This window comes from Silene latifolia, chromosome 4 (assembly GCF_048544455.1).
Source record: "Silene latifolia isolate original U9 population chromosome 4, ASM4854445v1, whole genome shotgun sequence".
NCBI lineage: Eukaryota > Viridiplantae > Streptophyta > Magnoliopsida > Caryophyllales > Caryophyllaceae > Silene > Silene latifolia.
Window position 1 is genome coordinate 6,413,202 of NC_133529.1, and position 20,493 is coordinate 6,433,694.

Consider the following 20,493-nt stretch of genomic DNA (forward strand, 5'->3'; position numbering starts at 1 on the left):
GTACGGCCTCCATGTCATAGGTCAAATAGAAAGGAGTAGCCCCAGTGGGTCCTAACTGACGTACGATACCCCCATAAAGCAAAGGGTATCTTGCTTGGCCAATCTCTATAGTTGTCAGTCATTTTCTTGAGAATTGTGACAACGTTTTTGTTTGCCGCCTCTACCGCGCCGTTAGTCTGTGGTCTGTAGGGCGAAGAGTGGTGATGCTTAATCTTGTATTTGGCTAGCAATTGCTCGGTTTCGGCTTGGAAGTGTGACCCATTATCGCTGATGATCTCATGTGGGCAACCATATCGACAGATGAGGTTGTTTTGTATGAATTTTGCCACATTTTTGGCCGTGAGAGCAGTGTAGGAAGCTGCTTCTACCCACTTGGTGAAATAATCAATTGCTACTAGAATGAAACAGTGACCTCCTGTTCCGGCTGGGGTTATCTTTCCGATTATGTCAATTCCCCATGCGGAGAATGGCCAAGGAGATGTCATCGTGTATAGCAACGAAGGAGGGACGTGTTGTACGTTCCCGAAGATTTGGCAATTGTGGCAGTGTCTCACGTATTTGATGCAATCAGATTCCATTGTGCTCCAATAATACCCTAAGCGTGTGATTTTCTTTGCCATCATGGGCCCACTCATGTGAGGACCGCACTCTCCGTCGTGGACTTCTTCCATCACCTTTCGTGCCTGTGAATGATCAAGGCAACGTAGGATTACACCAAGAGGTGTTCTTTTGTATAATTCTCCTTGCATCAGGATGTATTGGGAAGCTAATAGGCGTATAGCACGTTGTCCCCTTTTGTCCATATCTGGTGGATAGGTACCGTTAAGCTTGGAATTCAGGATCGCTTGGAACCAGGGTTCCTGTGCGATTTCTTCTTCATCGATGATTTGATGGACATAAGCTTCGGTTCGATCGTCGTTCAATACACAAAGGCATTCCTACCATGTGGTCTGGCATATTTATCAAAGATGCGAGTTTCGCAAGAGCGTCTGCAAATTGATTTTCCTCTCGAGGTAGGTGTAGGTAGGTTACGTGGTCAAAGAATTGAGCCACTTGGTCTATCCTGGCTTGATAGGGTGCGAGGCTTTCGCTTCGGATTTTCCAGGATCCTGTAACTTGATTGATGATCAGTGATGAATCCCCATGTACCCGGAGGTTTTTGATGCCTAAGCTTACTGCTGCTTGAAGTCCAATGAGACAAGCCTCATACTCTGCAGCGTTGTTTGTCACCTCGAAGTCGAGTTTGACGGCGATTGGTGTATATTCACCTTCGGGAGAAATGAGCAATACTCCTATTCCGAATCCTCTTAAGTTTGATGCTCCATCAAAGTATAGGTCCCACGAGTCTACGTCTGTTTGGAGTATATCCTAGTCGGGAAATGACCAAGTGTCTATGGTTTGCGCGTCGTTGATAGGATTTTCTGCGAAGAATTTGGCGACGGCGCGACCTTTTATGACTTTCAGTGGCACATATTTAAGGTCAAATTCTGAGAGCATCAGAGTCCACCTTGCAAGACGTCCGTTGAGGACGGGTTTCTCGAAGAGGTATTTGACTGGATCCATTTTGGAATATATCTTGACTGAGTAGCTAAGCATGTAGTGACGTAGCTTCTTCGTTGCCCACACAAGAGCGAGGCATGTCTTTTCGAGTTGCGAGTACTTGCACTCATATTCCAAGAACTTCTTACTTAGATAGTAAATAGCTCTTTCTTCACTTCCTACGGTTTGAGCCAAAGATAGCACCCATGGCGTTTCGATTCGTGAGATATAAACCAAGAGGTTGATCTCGTTGTGGCGGCATGAGCACTGGTGGTTTAGCTAAAATCTCCTTGATTCGGTCAAACGCCTCTTGACAATCATCATCCCACTTGGTGTGGTCTGTTTTCTTGAGTTTCTTGAAGATAGGCTCGCAAATCATGGTAAGTTTCGATATGAATCGACTTATATATTGTAACTTTCCCAGGAATCCTCTGACTTCTTTTTCTGTTTGAGGTTGTGGCATTTCGATTAGAGCTTTGATTTTTGAGGGATCTATTTCTATACCGCGTTGGCTAACGACGTATCCCAGGAGTTTTCCGGATGTTACCCCAAATGTGCATTTCTGAGGATTGAGTCTCATGTTGTACTTTCGTAGCCTTGCGAAGAACTTGCGAAGGTTCGCAATGTGTCCCTCTCTTTCCTTGGATTTGACGATCATATCATCTACATATACCTCAACTTCTTTGTGCATCATGTCATGTAGGAGTGTAGTTGCGGTGCGTTGGTATGTAGCTCCGGCGTTGATCAATCCGAATGGCATTACTGTATAGCAATAGGTTCCCCATTGGGTGACGAAAGCGGTCTTGTGCATATCTTCCATGGCCATCTTGATTTGGTTATAGCCCGCATACCCGTCCATGAAGGATAGTAATGCGTGGTCTGCAGTATTGTCCACCAATATGTCAATGTGAGGTAGAGGGAAGTCATCTTTCGGACTCGCTTTGTTTAAGTCCCTGAAGTCAACACAAACACGGATTCTCCCATCCTTTTTGGGCACAGGTACTATGTTAGCTACCCAGTCAGAGTACTCGGAAACTTTGATGAACCCGGCTTTGAATTGCTTATCAACTTCTTCCTTAATCTTTAGAGCCCATTCTGTTCTCATTCGTCGAAGCTTTCGTTTCACGGGTTTGAAACCGGCTTAATCGGAATCCTATGTTCAGCGATATCCCTGTCGATCCCTGACATGTCTTTGTAGGACCAAGCGAAAACGTCTTTGAATTCATTTAGGAGGTCTATGAAATCGGCCCTTTCGGTAGAGCTCAAGGTAGTCCCTATCCTAAGTTCTTTTGGTTCTAATTCGGTTCCTACGTTGATGGGTTCGGTATCCTCTATTACTGGTCCCCCTTCCCCTTCCCCTTCCTGTAATATTTCTTTGGCTACGTAGGGAGGTATTTCGGTCAAGTCTGGGTCTTGGTCATCCTCAGTATCATCATAAACAGAATTGCACTCGAAAGAACACAGAGAGTAAGCAGAACCTGATTTATTCATATTAAGATTTGAGTAAAGTTGAAACAAAGAAGCCAACTGATCCATGGTCAGTGGCGGTAAAGGAAAAGATGGTGGGGCATTCCCGAACTACCGTGACTACTCGATGCTAGGCTAGGAGAAACGAAGGGAGTGGGGATGACAACAGGAGTAGACTCTCTAATGACTTCTCTAGACTCCGACTCGACTCGATTCCGACTCCGACTCGAACTCGTCGTCTTCGGTTCTCCTTTGAACATCTCTCCTTCAAAAGAGTGAGTTTGAAGAGTCTTCCTTGGTTGTTGGTCCATTTGATAGATTTTCTCCATCCTTTCTCGCCGCTTTGTGTCGATTTCGTGATCAACGCGGTGGGGTTGAAGCGATCGTCCTGAAGTATCATAGTAATGATCTCATCCGGCGCGGCCCTAATGAATCGGTCCTCTCCAAACAATAGGCTAACAGCTTGTTCGTCTAAGCAAGGTGCTTGACGGGTTTTGTGAGTAGGAACGTTTCGGGAGGAATGAAGTAGCAATCGTGAAAGATCTCGATTCCGGCTAACTTCCTCTCAAGATAATGCCAAGGTTCGGGAAATCCGTGAAAGAGTTCTGATCTTCCTTCTTGAACGAAGTATCCATTTAAGGTGGGGAGATATGGCCTCATTTGGACTCCTACATACTTGCGATTTTGGACTTGAGCGAGCATTTCGAGAACTTCTTCAGCTGTGGGTTTGTATCCTAGCCCAAGTGGTATCCTTGTCGAGTTGCCTTTCTTGTATGGTGCAAAGGTGTTCTTCCGAACTGGGTTTAAAGGCATTCCAGGGAAGTATCCCTGATTCTTGAGTATGTGGTTGACCACCAAGTTGGAGTAGGGATTATAGTACAAGGGTGCCAACTCACTTTCTATAACGTTCACACTTTGGAAGCCCCCAAGTTCGTATATGGGATCCGCAAGGACTTGATTGTTTGATTGCTTCTCAATTATTGCCTTGATAGGTGACGAAGTGATCGTCACAACTTTGCCATTGAGTGGGATCTTGATCTTTTGGTGAAGGGTGGATGTTACCGCTTTGGAAGCGTGAATCCAAGGCCTTCCCAGAAGTATGTTGAATGAAGCTTCGATGTCCACTATTTGGAAGTTGACTTTTCGCTCGATTGGTCCCATGGCTATGGTTAGGCTAGCAAGTCCAACCACTTTTCGTCGTGTACCGTCATATGCACGTACACCTTGATTGGTGGGAGTCCAATCCGACTCTTTCAGGCCTAGTTTATATGCCGTTTTGAGGGGTATGACGTTGACCGCAGAGCCATCATCTACCAAAGTCATTGGCACATTCTTCTTTAGACAAATGACGGTGATGTATAGAGCAAGGTTGTGACTAGCGCCAAAAGGTGGCGAGTCTTCGTCTGAGAAAGTAATAGGATTACTTAGCTTCGGTGATTCTTGGAAGACCAAGTTGACTACATCTTCGGGAGTAGAGTTATGCGCTACATTCAATTTGGCCAAAGCTTGCAGTAAAGCTTGGCGATGCGGAAATGAGCTTGCCACTAGTTGCCAGACTGAAAGATCAGCCTTGGTTTTCTGTAATTGCTTGAGCAAATGATCAGTGGGGTCGTCTTCGTTGTCATTTGGTGTGATGACATTGGTTGGACCGTTTTGAGTGGTGCTTTGATATGGGCGACCCGAACGAGTTAGGTGATCCACATCTTGGTCTTCACCATTTTGGACTATTTCCTTGACCAAGGAGTTTTCAATGAGATATTCGTCTTCATCGTCATCGGCCCAAACTCCATTGATTGCAGCTAGTTCCTTCATCCTCATGATGTCACTTTCTAGTTGTATGATTTGATCGACTAGCTTATCGACCACGGCGACTACTTCTTGCATAGTGGCATTTTGAGAGAAGGTCAATGGTACACGTTCTTTAGGTGTTGCATTGGGATCGCGTAAGGTCGTTACCATGTTTTCTAGTTCCCACACTTGTCTATCTACCCTCCTTGCCCATGCGATGAAGTCGGAAATGGTAGGGGAGATGGTAGAGTAGAGTCTTTCTTTCTCAATTGCATGAATTTCATTTTCGGTGGGAGAAATGAGATGTGAGCAATCTAAGGTAGATTCGTCACTTGTAATCACTAGAACTCCAAGAGGATTCTGAGTGTTGTTGGGCTTACCTCCTGGTGGAATTGGAAGTCGACCATCTTCAATCATATCCTGAAGCACGTGTTTCAACTTGTAGCATTTTTCCGTGTCGTGCCCCTTGCCCCTATGGTATTCACAGTAGGAATTTTCATCCCGGAATTTGGACTTCCTTTCGGGTTCGGGAGTAGGCCCAATGGGTTGGAGTTTACCTTGCTTCATTAGTCTTTTTAGAGCGTTGGAGTACGTATCCCCAAGGTTTGTGAACTTCCTTGGTGGGCTAGTTTTCTTGGATGGCTCGAGAAGGTTAACTTCGTCGGTCTTGCTAGTAGAGCCGTATGAACGACTCGTGGACCCTTGATATCCTCGACCTACCGTTTTGGACAAGAGTCCTTTACGGATGTCGTCTTCAATTCGTGTCCCTAGTACAGTTAAGTCCTTGAAGGTCTTGATGTTTTGATATCTCAAATGGTTGGCATATATGGGCTTGAGATTGTCCACAAACTTTTCCACAAGAGTAGCCTCATCCGGGCGTTCAACTAGTTGGGTACTAGTCTTCCTCCACCTACTTAGAAAGTCGGTGAATCCTTCTTTATCATTTTGGGTAAGAACCTCTAGAGTGCGCATGTTGACTTGGATCTCGGCATTATCCGCGTATTGTTTCGAGAACTCGATTGCGGCGTCCTCCCAAGTAGCGACCTTTTTGTGATCTAAAGTGTAGAACCATTGCTTTGGGATGGTGTCAAGAGATGAAGGAAAGATCCTTAAGAACATCTCGGGTTTGATGCCTTTGATAGACATGTAGTCCTTGAAGGCGCGGATGTGGTTCAAAGGGTTCTCATGTCCTTTAAACTTAGGGATATCCGTCATACTAAAGTTAGTGGGCAATTTGGAATTGACGGCTTCATACTTACGATTGTTCTCCCTGTAAATGTCATCCCCCTTAAGGTACATCAATTGCTCCTCTAGGTATTGGAGTCTTTTCTCAGCTGCGGTTGTTCCTAGGACAGGATTCTCATCTTTAGACTCGTCATCGGAAAATTGTAGCACTCCACCTTTAGGGGGAGGTAGCTTTCCCTCTACATCAAAGATACGGCCTTCGATAAGCTCAAGGCGGTCATAGGTTTGTTCTTGAGTGATTTGCATTTGGGTTATCGCGGCCAGGATTCGATCATTACTTTCTTGAATTTGCTGGAGGTTCGTTTCATCACTTGACCCAGGCATCTTGGAAACTGGATAAGAGATCGGCGACGAATCAAAACACGATCGACCATTCTATCACACTTGCTAAAAGAGGAAAAGCTTTGACTCGTGAAGTGGGTGTGTGCCACTTGTGTTGAGTGAGTTTTGAAGAAAGACAAGTTCTTTGAAAATGTGTTCCTAGTCAACTGTAGTGTAGTTGTAGGAGTGGACTCGAAGTGAGGTTTTGAAATGGGCTTGTGGCCCGAATTTTGACTTGACAAACGGACAGAGTTTTGACCGGATTTTGCGCTAATTAAAGGCCTACTTTTTTTTCGAAATTTTGCTTAAAAATAAGGATTTTGATTTTTTGAAAATTCGTCATGGTTTTGTTTAGAAGTGGTGATCACGTAAGATTTACACATTTATACAAGCATTATAACGGGATGCTGAGTGCATTTAAAAGGGTTTTGGTTTAAAGGGTGGGTTGCCATACCGAACCATCAAACCCGAAGTCTGTGGAGAGGCTCGTGCCAAACAAGAGTAAGGCCGATTCCTAGTCAATTTCCTCAAGTAGTGAAGGCCCTTGATACAAACAAGAGTAAGCATCATGGTATGGATGACGTCAACCACTATCCATCCTTAGGCCCAAATAAGAATTAGGACCGTTTAGACGGGACGATTGGTCGAATGGGTTGGGTTGGGCCTAGGAAGGCCGAATAAACGGTCTAGGAAGACCGAGTTATGAAAACCGACAATTGTCTTGTACAAACTTATTCCCTAACCTTGTTCAAGTTTCACCCTTGCAACACGTAAGTGTATTATCCCCAGCGGAGTCGCCAAACTGTGGACAGCGGGCCGCCCACGGGGGCGCTTGGTGAGAAACGAGGGACAAGCGTTTGCATTTTGTAAGGAGTCGCCACCAATTTTTATGGGAAATTGGAACCGTTCGAATACCTCGTGTCATGTCAAGACACAAAGTAGTGACATGAACACTAAGCAATCGTTACCCTTAGCATTCTATGTCTAGAATGACTCTCGTGGATGCCAATGAACACGGGTGCTCACGGAGATCTGGAGTAAGGGGTGAGGGTACGTATTAGGAAGCTCTTTTGATCGAACACCTAATCTCGCCCGCCTCGATAGCGGCCTCTACTAATGATTAGGGAATTTATTTATACTCGATATATCGTCGGTTATATGCATGCAATGCAACATCCATAGATTAATCCTAGCATGTGAGAATTAGACTAAGTCGGTGAAACACGTAATTAGCATACAATTGGGTCAAAGTAGGATTTAATGCTCATTTACATGTGAAAACATACAAATGATACAAAACAATAAATACAATAAATATAAATTACAATAATGAAAATTACATTAATTACATAGGATAGGCGATTTATGTCGAAAATACCTTTAAAACGGATAATTTGAGAGAAAGTAAAGAAAGAATAAAACAAATAAATTAAGAACAGAGATTAGCGATAATACGGATAATAGTTAGTTAATACGTAAACTAATTAAACTAGGTCAAGGCAGAAACGGAGTTCAGGGACAGAACTCATCCTGGAACAGCGCAAAGAGAATCGCGCCCTGCGGAAGAGCGCAGCGATTCTTTCGCACTGCTCCAAGGGTGAATTCTGGCTGTGAAGCCGGAACTGCAAATCGTTAATGTTAATTGTTAATTTTAGGGATTGATTTGATAATTGACTCGGATGAAAGTGATTTAATGTATTAATTACATGTGAATGATGGTCATAAAAACAGTAAAACATGAATGAGGCGGAATTAAACGGATTAATTATGTGAAGGGACGATGTTAATGAATGATTAATTAGTGACATCGGTGAATGGAACAAACTAAACATGATGAATTGATGACAAATTAATGACGAATCAATGGATAAACAGATGAAAACTATATCAATGACGAATTCCAGAAACTCAATATGAACAAATTGAATCGCTAAAATCCGGGTTTGAATATTAATAACGAAAACCCGCAAATACGGATTACTTGGGATTTAAGGTCGGATTTATGATAATTAAAACATCTTAATGATGAATAAATTATATACATGTGAATTATTGAACTATCATGTGAGAAAATTAAAGACAAACATACGAAAACAAATAAGAAAGACGGAATAACAGAGGATTTAAGAAGAAGAAAAGAAGCAGAATCTGCGGCAGCCTCACGAAGAGGCGCAGCAGAATCGCGCTCCTTCAAGAGGCGCAGCGATTCTTCGCGTCTTTTCTCGACGTCTGTCTACTGGAAATCCGCAAAAACAGATTTTAACAAAGGGTTTTAGAAATCGATTTTAACGGTATTTTCGACATAAACCTTACAATGATGATGCGATAAATAAAAACACAATAAATAAAGAGAATTATTACACCCTCAGACTTACATGTTGACGGAACGAGATGAACTAAGAATATCGATTAGTGAATGCTCGACGCGAATGCAAGGAAAGAGTGCCCTCGTAAGAGGAAAACGATTGATTAATTTAAGTTGATTGAGTGTAGTTGGTCAAATTGGTCAGTCATGCAACGGAGAGGCTGGTACCCGGAAAGATCCGAGCTTACGTGGTCGGAAGTCCAAGCACGTAGGCGCCAATTAGTAAGAACGAAGTCTAGAATGCAAAGGGAGAAGAGAAGGGCGGACACTCGCGTGAGAAATATGAGGAACGAAGGCTCCTATTTATACTAATCACGCGGAGGAATAGGGTTTCGGAGACTCTTTGGAAGTGAATCTCGGAAAGATATAAAAAAGATACGTAAATCATGCAAAGAAGGGCTGGTAAAGGCGCGCAGCAGCCCATCTGCGTCCCTTGGAAGAGGCGCAAAGACACGCGTGCGTCCTGTTCCCCGTGAGGTTTTCTCTCTGTTGAAGAAAGATTTCCGCGTTTGAGTTATGGTAGGACGGAAATAATTCGATTATCTTGTGAATATTACGGGATATTATTTGCCAAAAGATAAAATTTATGAAATATGGAATAGAAATATCCGGAACATTCCAGAACATTCTGACTCGGGATTTAACAGCTATCAGAAAATGGAGACGGTTTTTGACCCGGACTCCGAATGTACTCTAATTACTGCCAAAACGACCGTATCAGGACGTAGATGACAACTAAGATGTAGACATTAATATTTGAGCAATCACCTGACGATAATCTTACGAACTGTCACAAATCGTTCCGCGAATCAAACATGCGGCCCAATCATCACCGGGTGGTTTGCGGGAGGTGCAGAAACGAGGTGTCTACAGGTTACCTCTACCCAGGTCATGAAGGTTCTTCGAACTCATGATGATGATGGCCCTACCAACATATATGCCTTTGAATTAACCGCACCCATCCGGTTCATCTTTAACCTGGTTTTTCGTAACCTTGTCCCTTCCAACAATAGCCGTGGGAGATGTTCTCTCCTTGACATGCTCCTGATTCATCACATTGTCAAGCACAAACCCATTAACCTTCCCCGTCTTATGTTTCACCGAATTCTTGAGATGTCCAATGAGTTCCAAAGTGGCAACTTTGACAAAAATGCCGTGGTTCCTTATGGTATGTGGCTCTCGATCATTTTCATGAGGGAGGGGTTAGTGTTGAAGGGAAGCCCTGCGATTGAGAAATTGAGTGATGAAATGACACCGGGCCTTCTTTCTCGGATGAACTTGGAGATTAAGAATGGCAAATTGGAAAGGAAGAATCAGTCGGGTTCTACAGTGGGCTCTACCGTTGAAATGGGTGTGGTACTAGCAAAGTTGGATGAGCTCCTTGGGATTGTGAATCGGCTGGTCAAGGAACAGGGCAAGTTGAGGGATGAAGTTGGTGATCTTCGAACTATGAATGAAGATCTTCTTGAACGTCTTCAGAATGCATCCTAAACTCATGCCTCTTTAACCCGTCTCTCCTCTTGAACTTTAGCTCTTTGTTTTGTTTTAAGACACTCTTTTGCACCTTCGGTTGTTTGTTTTGCTTGAACTATTTGCGTGTGTTTCAATCGTGTTGCTTGCCTTTTGAACATGTTTTCTCCTCCTTTGACGATGTCAAGAGGGGGAAGTAGTTTAATTATGCCATGTGTGATCTTCTAACTCTTAGGCTAACGTCCACCTTAATTATGTCTTAGCTTCCATGATTAGATGTTTTACTTTGGCCAAGCATGTTGCACCTTTCGACTACCTTGATCATGTTTATTAATTATGTTTATGTTGAAATTGACCAAAGACCGACTAACCATGGGCTAAGGGGGAATATCACATGTTTGGACTTGTCATCATCAAAGGGGGAATTTGTTAGAACACATTAGATTGATGATGCCAAGTCCCCTTGTTATTTGATTGTTTGCTCTTAGTTGAAATAATTAGTGAATGAAGCAATCAAATGGACTTTCAACAATGATTCAAGATGATCAAGGCAATCAAGGAAGTCAAGACAATGATACTTTCCAAAGCCTTAGTCGATATATGTAAGAGTAAGTGTAACATTCTCATTTAAGTCAAGTAATGGCAAAACCATGCAACGGACACTGCACCGTGGTTTCGGTACTATCATACGGAGGAGTTTTCGTCCAAATGTTTTTAAAGTGTCAAAACTTTGCAAACTTTAAACCTTAAACATTTGAATTTTCAAAAGCTTGAAAACAATCTGAAATTTTGGAGTCACAAGCCCACTTGTCTAAGCCTCTAGATTTGTGCAAACACCTTTTACTAAAATGGCAAAAAAGACTTGTCAAACTTCTAAAGTAAGAAAAGCTTTTTGCCATTTTGGTAAATTGTCACATGTTGAGTGTAGAAGCTTAAGTTTTCTGATTTCTTAAGCCCCAAGCCTACAAGTCTAACACTTACCATCACTCAAAGCTATCATTTTAATATTGGATTTAATTTCTCTAAGTGTACTTACCTAAGACTAAATCCACTATAAATAGAGTGTCTTAGTCACATTTATTTCTCAAGACTTCCAAAGCATTTATTGTAAAAACCTTGCAAATCATTTGTGCATTGAAAGCTTTGTTCTTCAAGTATTTGCAAAACGTTTTTCTGATTTTAAGTCTTCAAAATTGTTTTCGGAAAAAGTCAGTAAAACCTCCAAGTATCGGTTCATTTGTCTTTGTGACATGATGAGTTTGTTCCATGATTCTCGTGTTAGATCTTCATTGTAATCTCCATGTTCATTTAAGTGAACTCTTGAGATTCAAGATTCTGTAACACCTTGAGATAGAACCCATAAACTCTTGAAGCGGAGTAGCTTTAAGTTTGAGTGCAACCGGAGTAGGTTGGCGAGTTATTTTCATTGTAAGGGGTTTAGTAAGTTTGAGTAAATTTCTAAACAAGCAATAAAATAACGGTTGGACGTAGGCCTCGGAGTAGAGGCTGAACCAATTTTTAAAATGTCGTTTGTTTGTTCATTTACTTTTACGTTCTTCCACTTTGCTATTTCTCGCATGTACCTAATCAAGTTCGTCAGGTCACGATCACCTATACCGTGACATAGAACTCTTTGTACCTCTTGTGAACTTACATTCAATTAAGTTTCTCAAGTCTTGTACTTCAATATTCTTCACTTAAGTTAACTAATTAACCAAGTTAAGAATAAAATTTTTAAAAGGTACACCTAATTCACCCCCTCCCCCTCTTAGGTGTTAAATCGTTCTTAACTCTTCAGTTTGTTAGAAAAGATTGCAACTTTACTTTGTTTTCATGTTACCAATCAACTCAACCCCCCCCCCTTTTATCTATGTTCATCTATTGTTTGTCATTGTTGATAACCATTGTTTGTTTATAAACTTGTCATTAGTATTCAATAGTTTACAATTTAAGTACTTAGCTTAAAAGACCTTCTCTTGGGATTGACCCTTACTTGCACTATATTGCTTTATCAATTGGAGTAATTTAGAGCATAGTTTGGCTTATAAATTGTTAATTTGATAGTTTAATTCTAGTATTTAGCGACCTAGTATTGTGCTTATCAAAGCCCCCCGTTATTTTCTTGCTATAAATAACATGTTGTCCGTAGCTTGGTTGGTGTTACAACAAGTTCCGATCTCGTCTCACTTTCATACATACACAAAACAAAAGTATAGTGTTCTCAATAGATTAGAGACTCGCGTATTTTGAGGGTTAAGTTTAAATTGGCCTTATCTACAAAGTATGTATTTCATTACCGAGATTTTTACTATTTATTATTAAATACAATAAATCTCACAAGGACCGCATTTCTGTGTTTTGCCGATGAAGTATTATAGTCTTTTTGGTTTTTAATTCGTTTTACACTATATTGGTGTAATAAAACTGCCTTACATAAAATTAACGTAACTTTGTAAAATAGACTACATACTATTTTCAGTTTTTCACCCATAACTTTGTACTGTAATATTACTCCTATGGTTGTTGTTCGCCTGTTCGTAATCCTTGTACCAAAACAACAATGGTTTCCATCCCAAATAAGATTCTTAATAATGAGATTTTAACCAAATTATCCGCCAGATCGCTTGTTCGCTTCAAATGTGTTTCCAAATCCTTCAACACTACCGCTGCCCTAATGTTAAATCATACAACCAGCCTGGGCCCCATCCAAATGGAGGAGAGGGGTCCGCTTCATAAGATCAATGAGATTCTACTCTAAAACCAATTGGCTTTAGAGGGAGTAACTATTTGTCTTATAAAGTGATTTATCCTCCCCTCTTCTATCAATATAGGACACACCTGCTACTAAAAAAATTGCTAACCTTAGTGCTCGTTTGGTTCATCCAGGCATTGAATTCCCGTGTTAATTTGCAACTCACGGGATTTTAACTCCCTTATACGATTCACATGAAATAGCAAAAATATGTTTGGTTGCCTTAAAAGAGTTTATTTTTCTCATGAATTAAATTCCAATGTCTTGTTTGGTTACACTATTTCAATTCACATGATTTTGATTTATAAATACAGATATACCCTTATTTAAAATAAATAATATCTAACTCCTTTTTTTTCTAGGGGCAAATGGGTAAATTTGAAGGAAAATAGATTGAGATGTTTCCAATTACCTAGAGGGGGGTTGATAATCAAACTCCTACATCATGTAGGAGTTGAAAACTCCTCGGAGTTGCCATTTCCCCCATTTTGCAATATTTGTGGCAATTAAACAAGTTGCAAAAAACTCAATTCATGGGAGTTTAGAATTCCCATGAATTGAATGAGTAACTAAATAAGCACTTATTCTACTAACATTATCCGTTATTATGAATCTTCTTCGACGTTTGCCCGCGGGCTAGTACTTCACAACATAGGGTCATTCATTTTAAGTTAAGCTTCCCTTCTCCAAAGTTGCTATGCAAATTGAGATCTTAATCTCTTAATCCACTTTATCAATGAACCTTATTTTTGCATTCCGAATTAAAAAAGATGCAATCAAATTCTGCAAATTTCATAATCATCCTCAATCCTTACTCTTCACTACTTGCTCGGATTTTGAAGTTAGCGCACGACGACAACGTGCGCTAACTTCAAATGAATGCGGCGCTATTTTCCAGTCCCTTACGAATTCCAAATCCTTAAAAATGGGTCAAACACTTCACGGATACGTAATTCGTTCTGGACTAATACAAGACAATACCTACCTCTGTACCAAAATTGCTGCATTTTATGCAAGTTGTGGCTGCATGAATTACGCCCGTATAATATTTGACAAAATTGTGAATAAAAGTTGTTTCCTTTGGAACTTTATGATTAGGGGTTACGCAAGTAACGGTCTTTCTATGCAGGCGATATCGCTTTATCGAACAATGATGAGAATCGGTGTTTTATCGGATAATTTCACGTACCCATTTGTTATTAAGGCGTGTGGCGATTTGGTACATGTTTATCTTGGTAGAATTGTACATGCTCAAGCTGTCGTTAATGGGTTTCATTTCGATATTTATGTGGGTAATTGTCTTTTAGCAATGTATGCTAGATTTCGAGACATGGAGAATGCACGTAAGGTGTTTGATGAAATGCCTAAGAGAGATTTGACGTCGTGGAATACTATGATATCTGGGTATGCTAGAAACGGTAATCCACGTGAAGGTTTACGTGTTTTTCAGGAAATGGTTGTAATCGGCGCTGGCTTGGATTCAACGACTCTGCTAAGCGTGCTTTCGGCTTGTTCTGAACTAAACTCTTTTAGGATTGGAAAACAAGTGCATGGTTATCTTCTGCGGAATCACGTACATTGCTTGAATAATTTTTTGCCTAATTCTCTTATGGAGGTATATTGTACTAGCGGGTCTATGATATACGCAAAGCGGTTATTCAAAGTCTCACGGAAGGATTCTGTTTCATGGAATACTTTAATTTCAGGTTATGCTCGAAAGGACGAGGGTTTTGAAGGTTTAAGTCTTTTCTGCCAGATGGTTACGGTTGGTAAGCAGCCAGATCTTGCAACCTTTATTGTTGTACTAGGGATTTGTGAGAAGGTCGCTGCACTGAATTTCGGTATGTCTGTCCAATCTTATCTTGTACGAGAAGGGTTTGGTAGAAGTACAATGGCTGCAACAGCTCTCATAGGCATGTATTCTCGATGTGGAGAGTTGACTTATTCACGGCTTGTTTTTGAAGAAATCGAAGAAAAGAATTTGGTTTGTTGGACTGCTATGATTTCAGCCTTTGGTAACCATGGAAAGGGAAAGGAAGCTATTTCGATTTTACAACAAATGATAGCGAATGGCATTGTTCCGGATGAGGGTACTTTCACTTCTGTATTGACCGCATGTAGCCATGCTGGATTGGTTGAGGAAGGTCGCGAAATTTTTCATAAAATACATCAGAAATATAATATTAAGCCTGTACTGGCTCATTACGCAAGTTTCGTAGATCTTCTCAGCCGAGCAGGACAACTGGATGAAGCATATGCGATAATCTGCAGTATGGAGGTGAAACCAACAACTGATATATGGGCTTCCTTCCTTTCAGGCTGTAGGGTTCATGGAAATATTACCCTAGCTGAGATTGCTGGTCGGGAAATTCTTGAAGCGAAATCAGATGATAAAGTAGGGGGCTACATTTGCCTTTCACATGTATATGCAGATGAGAAAAGATGGACTGATGTTGAAAGAGTTCGTGGCATAGTACAGAGTAAAGCAATGGCTAAGCCCACAGCTTACAGCTTGGTAGCCTAGTTTGGTAGCCTGAGACCGAAATTCTTGTAGTGTATTATCAAGGGTATGAATTACGGATCCGGGAGGTGATGGTGTATAGTCTAAATGAGAATTCATGGAAGTTGGTTGAGAATGTTCATCGACCCGCAGATTCCTTACAGATGCGAAATGGGCTGACGAGGTACCTTTGGTGGACTTATTTACAGATACGAGGTTGTATGGATGATGAAAGAGTATGGAGTGTAAGAATCGTGGATTAAATTGTTTGAAATTTCTAGTTGTTTTCATCGTTGTCGTAGTAGTCCTTGTTATTACTGCTTCGATGGCTCTTATGGTTTTCGCCAAGGCGCAAAACAAGAGGTTTTGGTACGAAGACCGCGTAAGCTCGCTGGACTGTTTTGGTGCAATATTGGATCCGAAGCAAATGGTAAAACTGAAGAAATAAGTGGGATTCCTGTTTTCGATTAGGCGTGTTTTTTTACTGGAAGTCTTGTTCCGATTCCTGGTAGTAAGCCGATTATATGGTCGGATAAATAAGAAGCAGTGTCGTGGTAAATGTTACAGTAGTTTGATTTGTACTGAATTTTAGTTTCGTAATGAACAAAGTTTGCTCAAGGTTCACTCATCTAGATTGATTTAAGACTGTCTTTATTGGTCGGACTTATAATTTGGCTGAGAATCAACCATAGGACTCCGCTAGTTGTCCCTTTAGTAAATAAGGAATCTTATTCTTTCCGGCATAATTTTATCTCATTTCAGTTTACTTATCTTCAATTCGGTTCTGTTTGATAAAACTAGCTGAAAATGTACCAAACAAAGCTGAAAAGATACTGAAAACTGAAAAGTTGCTAACTAAAACTTGAAAAGATTGTTGTACATTAGTAGCTGATATAATATGTAACGCCTCCAATCCCCCATTAATTAGGAAGTTTTTGACCACGCCCTAATAGAGGTGCTACACTTTTTGGTTTCCCGAGCAAATGTATATGAAACAACAAATTAAGAAAGAAAGTAAATTACAAGTCTCGAACACAAAACCAAATGTTAAAAGTTATACAACCAACAATATCCAAGTGCCAAGTGAAAATGACTAGTCTAGGTGGGACCCTCTAGATGAAGATACTACGCCAATCCTCGGGCCACCGTTATGTAGATCTGTACTCGGGCTGGGCTAGGGCCGGGTCGGGCGGGCCAGGGGCGGGCCAGGCTCTCCTGGTTAGACCCACATGGGAGAGAGGCTGGCTTGGTCGGGTTGGGCCGGGCTGGGATATGCTTGACCAGGACTAGGCCCGAGGCGGGCCAAGAGCGGGCCGGGCTGACGGGCCTTACCAATTTATTTTTATTTCTTATTATTTTTGCTAAAATGGCGGGCCAAGACCGGGCCAGGCTAAAATTTTAGGACCAGGCCCGGGGCCCGGACGGGCCACGACCGGGGCCCGGACGGGCCACGATCGGGGCCCGTGTCAGGCCAAGTTGCATAAAATAACGGGCCAAGGCGGGTTGGGTTCGGGCCGGGTCGGGTCAGCCCTTGCCGATGACCAGCTCTACCGTCATGTACAAAAGCTAAACCTGTAAATCAACTGCTCCCTATATGACTGGAAAAAACGATTGTATAAGAGATTGAACTGAAACAAATCCATCCATTAGGTCTTGGAGGCCACCACGTTTACTTGTAAGGCCTCATGCTATGTTGCATGAATGGTTACGTGCCTTTTGTTTAGAAAAAGCTAAGTGCAGTGATCGACTTTCTAGGTAAGCCATGACATAACATATATACATACCCTTCAACTCTTGAACCCCACGCTGGTTACTTGATATACATAGCATGTTGTCCGTAGCTTGGATGCTATAGAAGTTCCGATCCCATCTTACTCTTGTAAAGTTGTACATACACAAAAGTAAGTACAATGTTTTCTCTATATTCCATTTTCGTTTTAATTATTTTTATCTGTGGATACATTATTAGAAAGACTGCATTTGTGGGTGAAGTCATAACGTTATCTACACATAAAGTATGTATTTCGTTACCCAGTTTTGTAAATCTGTGATAGTGCTCATAAGGACTGCATTTTTGTCTTCCACCTGCGAATTACCATTGTCCTTTCGGTGTTTAGACCCGTTTTACACTATATTGGTTTGAAACTGCTACCATCTCGGTTTTTCACCCAGAAGTCGTAAGACTTGTAACTAATGAGATCTCAAGACCTCAAAACGACCACTGTTATGGCTGCTGTTCGTAATCCTTGTACCAAAACAATAATGGTTTCAATCCCAAATGAAATTATAACTAATGAGATTTTACCAAAATTACCCGCGAAATCACTTGTTCGCTTTAAATGTGTTTCCAAATCCTTCAACACTTTAATATCATCCCCCGACTTCATCAACCTTCACCTTCAACAATCCCTCACGTCAAGCGCAAATCGCCTCCTTATTCTTGCTAAAGAAGACAGCAGTGATCTCTACTCGTTCGACATAGACTCGTCAGACAGCGACACCACGGCCGTCAACATTCCTTTACCGCATACCCTAGACAAGTGGTTGGACGATGGCATTGTTTCTATTATTGGCTCATTCAATGGCTTACTTTGCGTTGGACTAAAACGTGACATTGACGGAACTGATGAATATAAGCATGTCGTGATCAACCCGTCTACAGGAGTATTTAGTGAAGTTCCTTACAAATACTCACCTGTGTCGGGTGACCTGTACTATCATATTAGTTTCGGGTTTGGGTATGATGACATAAACAAGGATAATAAACTTGTTCGAGTTGTGGAAAATGTTGACCGATATCACTATTATCAAGGAGATGAGTTATACAACCGGGAGGTGATGGTGTATTCTCTAAATGAGAATACTTGGAAATTGGTTGAGGATGTATATCAACCGAAAGAATCCTTACAGTCTCGAAATGGTGTTCTTATGAAGAATCATTTACTTCATTGGCTTTTTTGGTGTTCAGTTAGGTACTGTTACATTATTTATTGTTTCGATATTCGATTTGAGAAATGGGTTGATGAAGTACCTTTGGTGGACTTATTCACTGATCGAATGGCCGACTTCGAGGAAAGGAAAGATACGAGGTTTGAAATGAGAAACCTTGGTGTTATTGATGGGTGTTTGTGTTTTACCGCGAGATCGAATTTGACCGATGTTGTATGGATGATGAAAGAGTATGGAGTGAAGGAGTCGTGGATTAAATTGTTTGAAATTTCTAGTTGTTTTCATCGTTGTCGTAGTAGTCCTTGTTGGTACTACTTCGATGGCCCTTATGGTTTTCGGCAAGGCGCAAAACAAGAGGTTTTGGTTCGGAGACCGCGTAAGCTGGCTGGACTGTTTTGGTGCAATATTGGATCTGAAGCAAATGGTGAAACGGAAGAAATAAGTGGGATTCCTGTTTTCGATCAAGCGTGTTTTTTTACCGGAAGTCTTGTTCCGATTCCTGGTAGTAAGCTGATTATATCGCCTGATAAATAAGAAGCAATGTCGTGGTAAATGTTACAGTAGTTTGATTTGTACAGATTTTTATTTTATTTTGGTAATGAACAAAGTTTGCTCAAGGTTCACTCATCTAGATTGATTTAAGACTTGTTTATTGGTCGGACTTGTAATTTGGCCAAACGCTTACTCAATTGGCCAGGGGTGTCTAATACCCCCGGGCGGCGAAATCAAGCCTTCAATTTTGGCCACCGAATTTATAAATTTTACTAATAAAATTCAATATCAATCGTTGGTTGGCGCAGTGGTAGCATGGGGCTGCGTTTGGTAGGGAGGTCTGCGGATCGATCCCCCACAACTGCGATTGGGAGGTATTTAAATACCGTAATTCTTGGACACGCCCCAAAATCCGGATTAGTCGGCCAATGTGGTTCAGATTACCGGATGGTTTAGACAAAAAAAAAACTAATAAAATTCAATACAAACCTCGACGTGTACTACACTATACATTCATATTTGGGCCTCATTTTTTTGTGGTGCACCGGGCCTCCATTTACTTTAAGACGCCCCTGTAAGTGGCTTTTGCCTTACCAGTTCAGCACTTGTACAGTCTGTACTACTATGATTAAGAGTATTAATATTTGTCCGAGAGTGCCAAGCGCGAAGCCTAGTGGTTGATTGGTTGAATTTGGGTGAAATTTCTAATAGACTCAGGTTCAAGTCTCTTTAAGAGCAATTTTAATTTTATTAATTTAAATATTTCGGGTACAATCTTCTAGTTATTCTACTGATTCGATTTCCGCACTTGGATGAATAGGAGGGTCTTAATTTGAAGACTTGATTCTTCTTTTCTTGGATGAATTTGATTTGCTTCTCGCGATGAACGCTTGATGTCGGATCGAAGAGTAGTTTTCTCTTGGAAGAGGATTTTTGTAGAGAGGTTTTGTTTGTAATGTGATTTTCTTTGTAATTTTCTGATTTTTCTGATTAGTCTCAAAATGAGAGTTAATGCTTGTATTTATAGGAAAAAAATGAAGGGTTTGGTTTCCACCCTAAGTGGACTTGGTAGTCTTGACATTTCTACAATGGACTTGGTAGTCATTTTGGCCCATTTGAATGTATTTGACCCATTTAGTGAGTTTGACCTGTTTGTCGGATTTTATCTCTTTAGAGAGTCGGACCGACTAAAATAATCAAATTGGACTAATTTAATTAATTTTTTGTCCAATTTAATTATATTAGTTTTGCATTTTATTTGCCAAGTCAACATTTTGACTTTTGACTTCCGACGTGGCACTTGTATAAATTTTACGTGCCTACAGGAGTATTTATGTCTTACGGGTATGTCTTCCAGATTTATGTCGTTTGCAGGTAGTCATTTTGACGTTTGTATACCCGAGCATTTACCAGTATGTCTTCCAGATTTATCCCGGTAGTCATTTACGTTTGTATACCCGAGCATTTATCAGTACGCATCCAAGACAGCGGCTGGAGATTCTCTTGTCACAAAATAAAATGTGCTGATGATTAAAATCACAAAATAAAATGTGCTGATGATACATGCATACTTGAGATTTAAGTCATTTAACTAGTGTACGATTA

At 41.0% G+C, this 20,493-nt stretch overlaps 2 protein-coding genes across 2 annotated transcripts; both read left to right on the forward strand.

Moving 5' to 3' along the window:
• The first annotated feature begins 13,625 nt into the window (after positions 1-13,625).
• On the forward strand, positions 13,626-16,069 carry LOC141652741 (putative pentatricopeptide repeat-containing protein At3g05240). The gene has a single exon (XM_074460334.1). The coding sequence runs from the start codon at positions 13,684-13,686 to the stop codon at positions 15,469-15,471; it is 1,788 nt and encodes a 595-aa protein (XP_074316435.1). The 5' UTR covers positions 13,626-13,683; the 3' UTR covers positions 15,472-16,069.
• Positions 16,070-17,673: 1,604 nt separating this feature from the next.
• On the forward strand, positions 17,674-18,930 carry LOC141650994 (F-box protein CPR1-like). Its single transcript, XM_074458724.1, has one exon. It carries the CDS (start codon positions 17,674-17,676, stop codon positions 18,928-18,930), a length of 1,257 nt encoding a protein of 418 aa, XP_074314825.1.
• The last annotated feature ends 1,563 nt before the right edge of the window (positions 18,931-20,493 follow it).

Excerpts from the sequence above, each read along its gene's own strand:
- LOC141652741 (XM_074460334.1), top strand. The coding sequence starts at position 13,684 with ATGAACCTTATTTTTGCATTCCGAATTAAAAAAGATGCAATCAAATTC.
- LOC141650994 (XM_074458724.1), top strand. The coding sequence starts at position 17,674 with ATGGCTGCTGTTCGTAATCCTTGTACCAAAACAATAATGGTTTCAATC.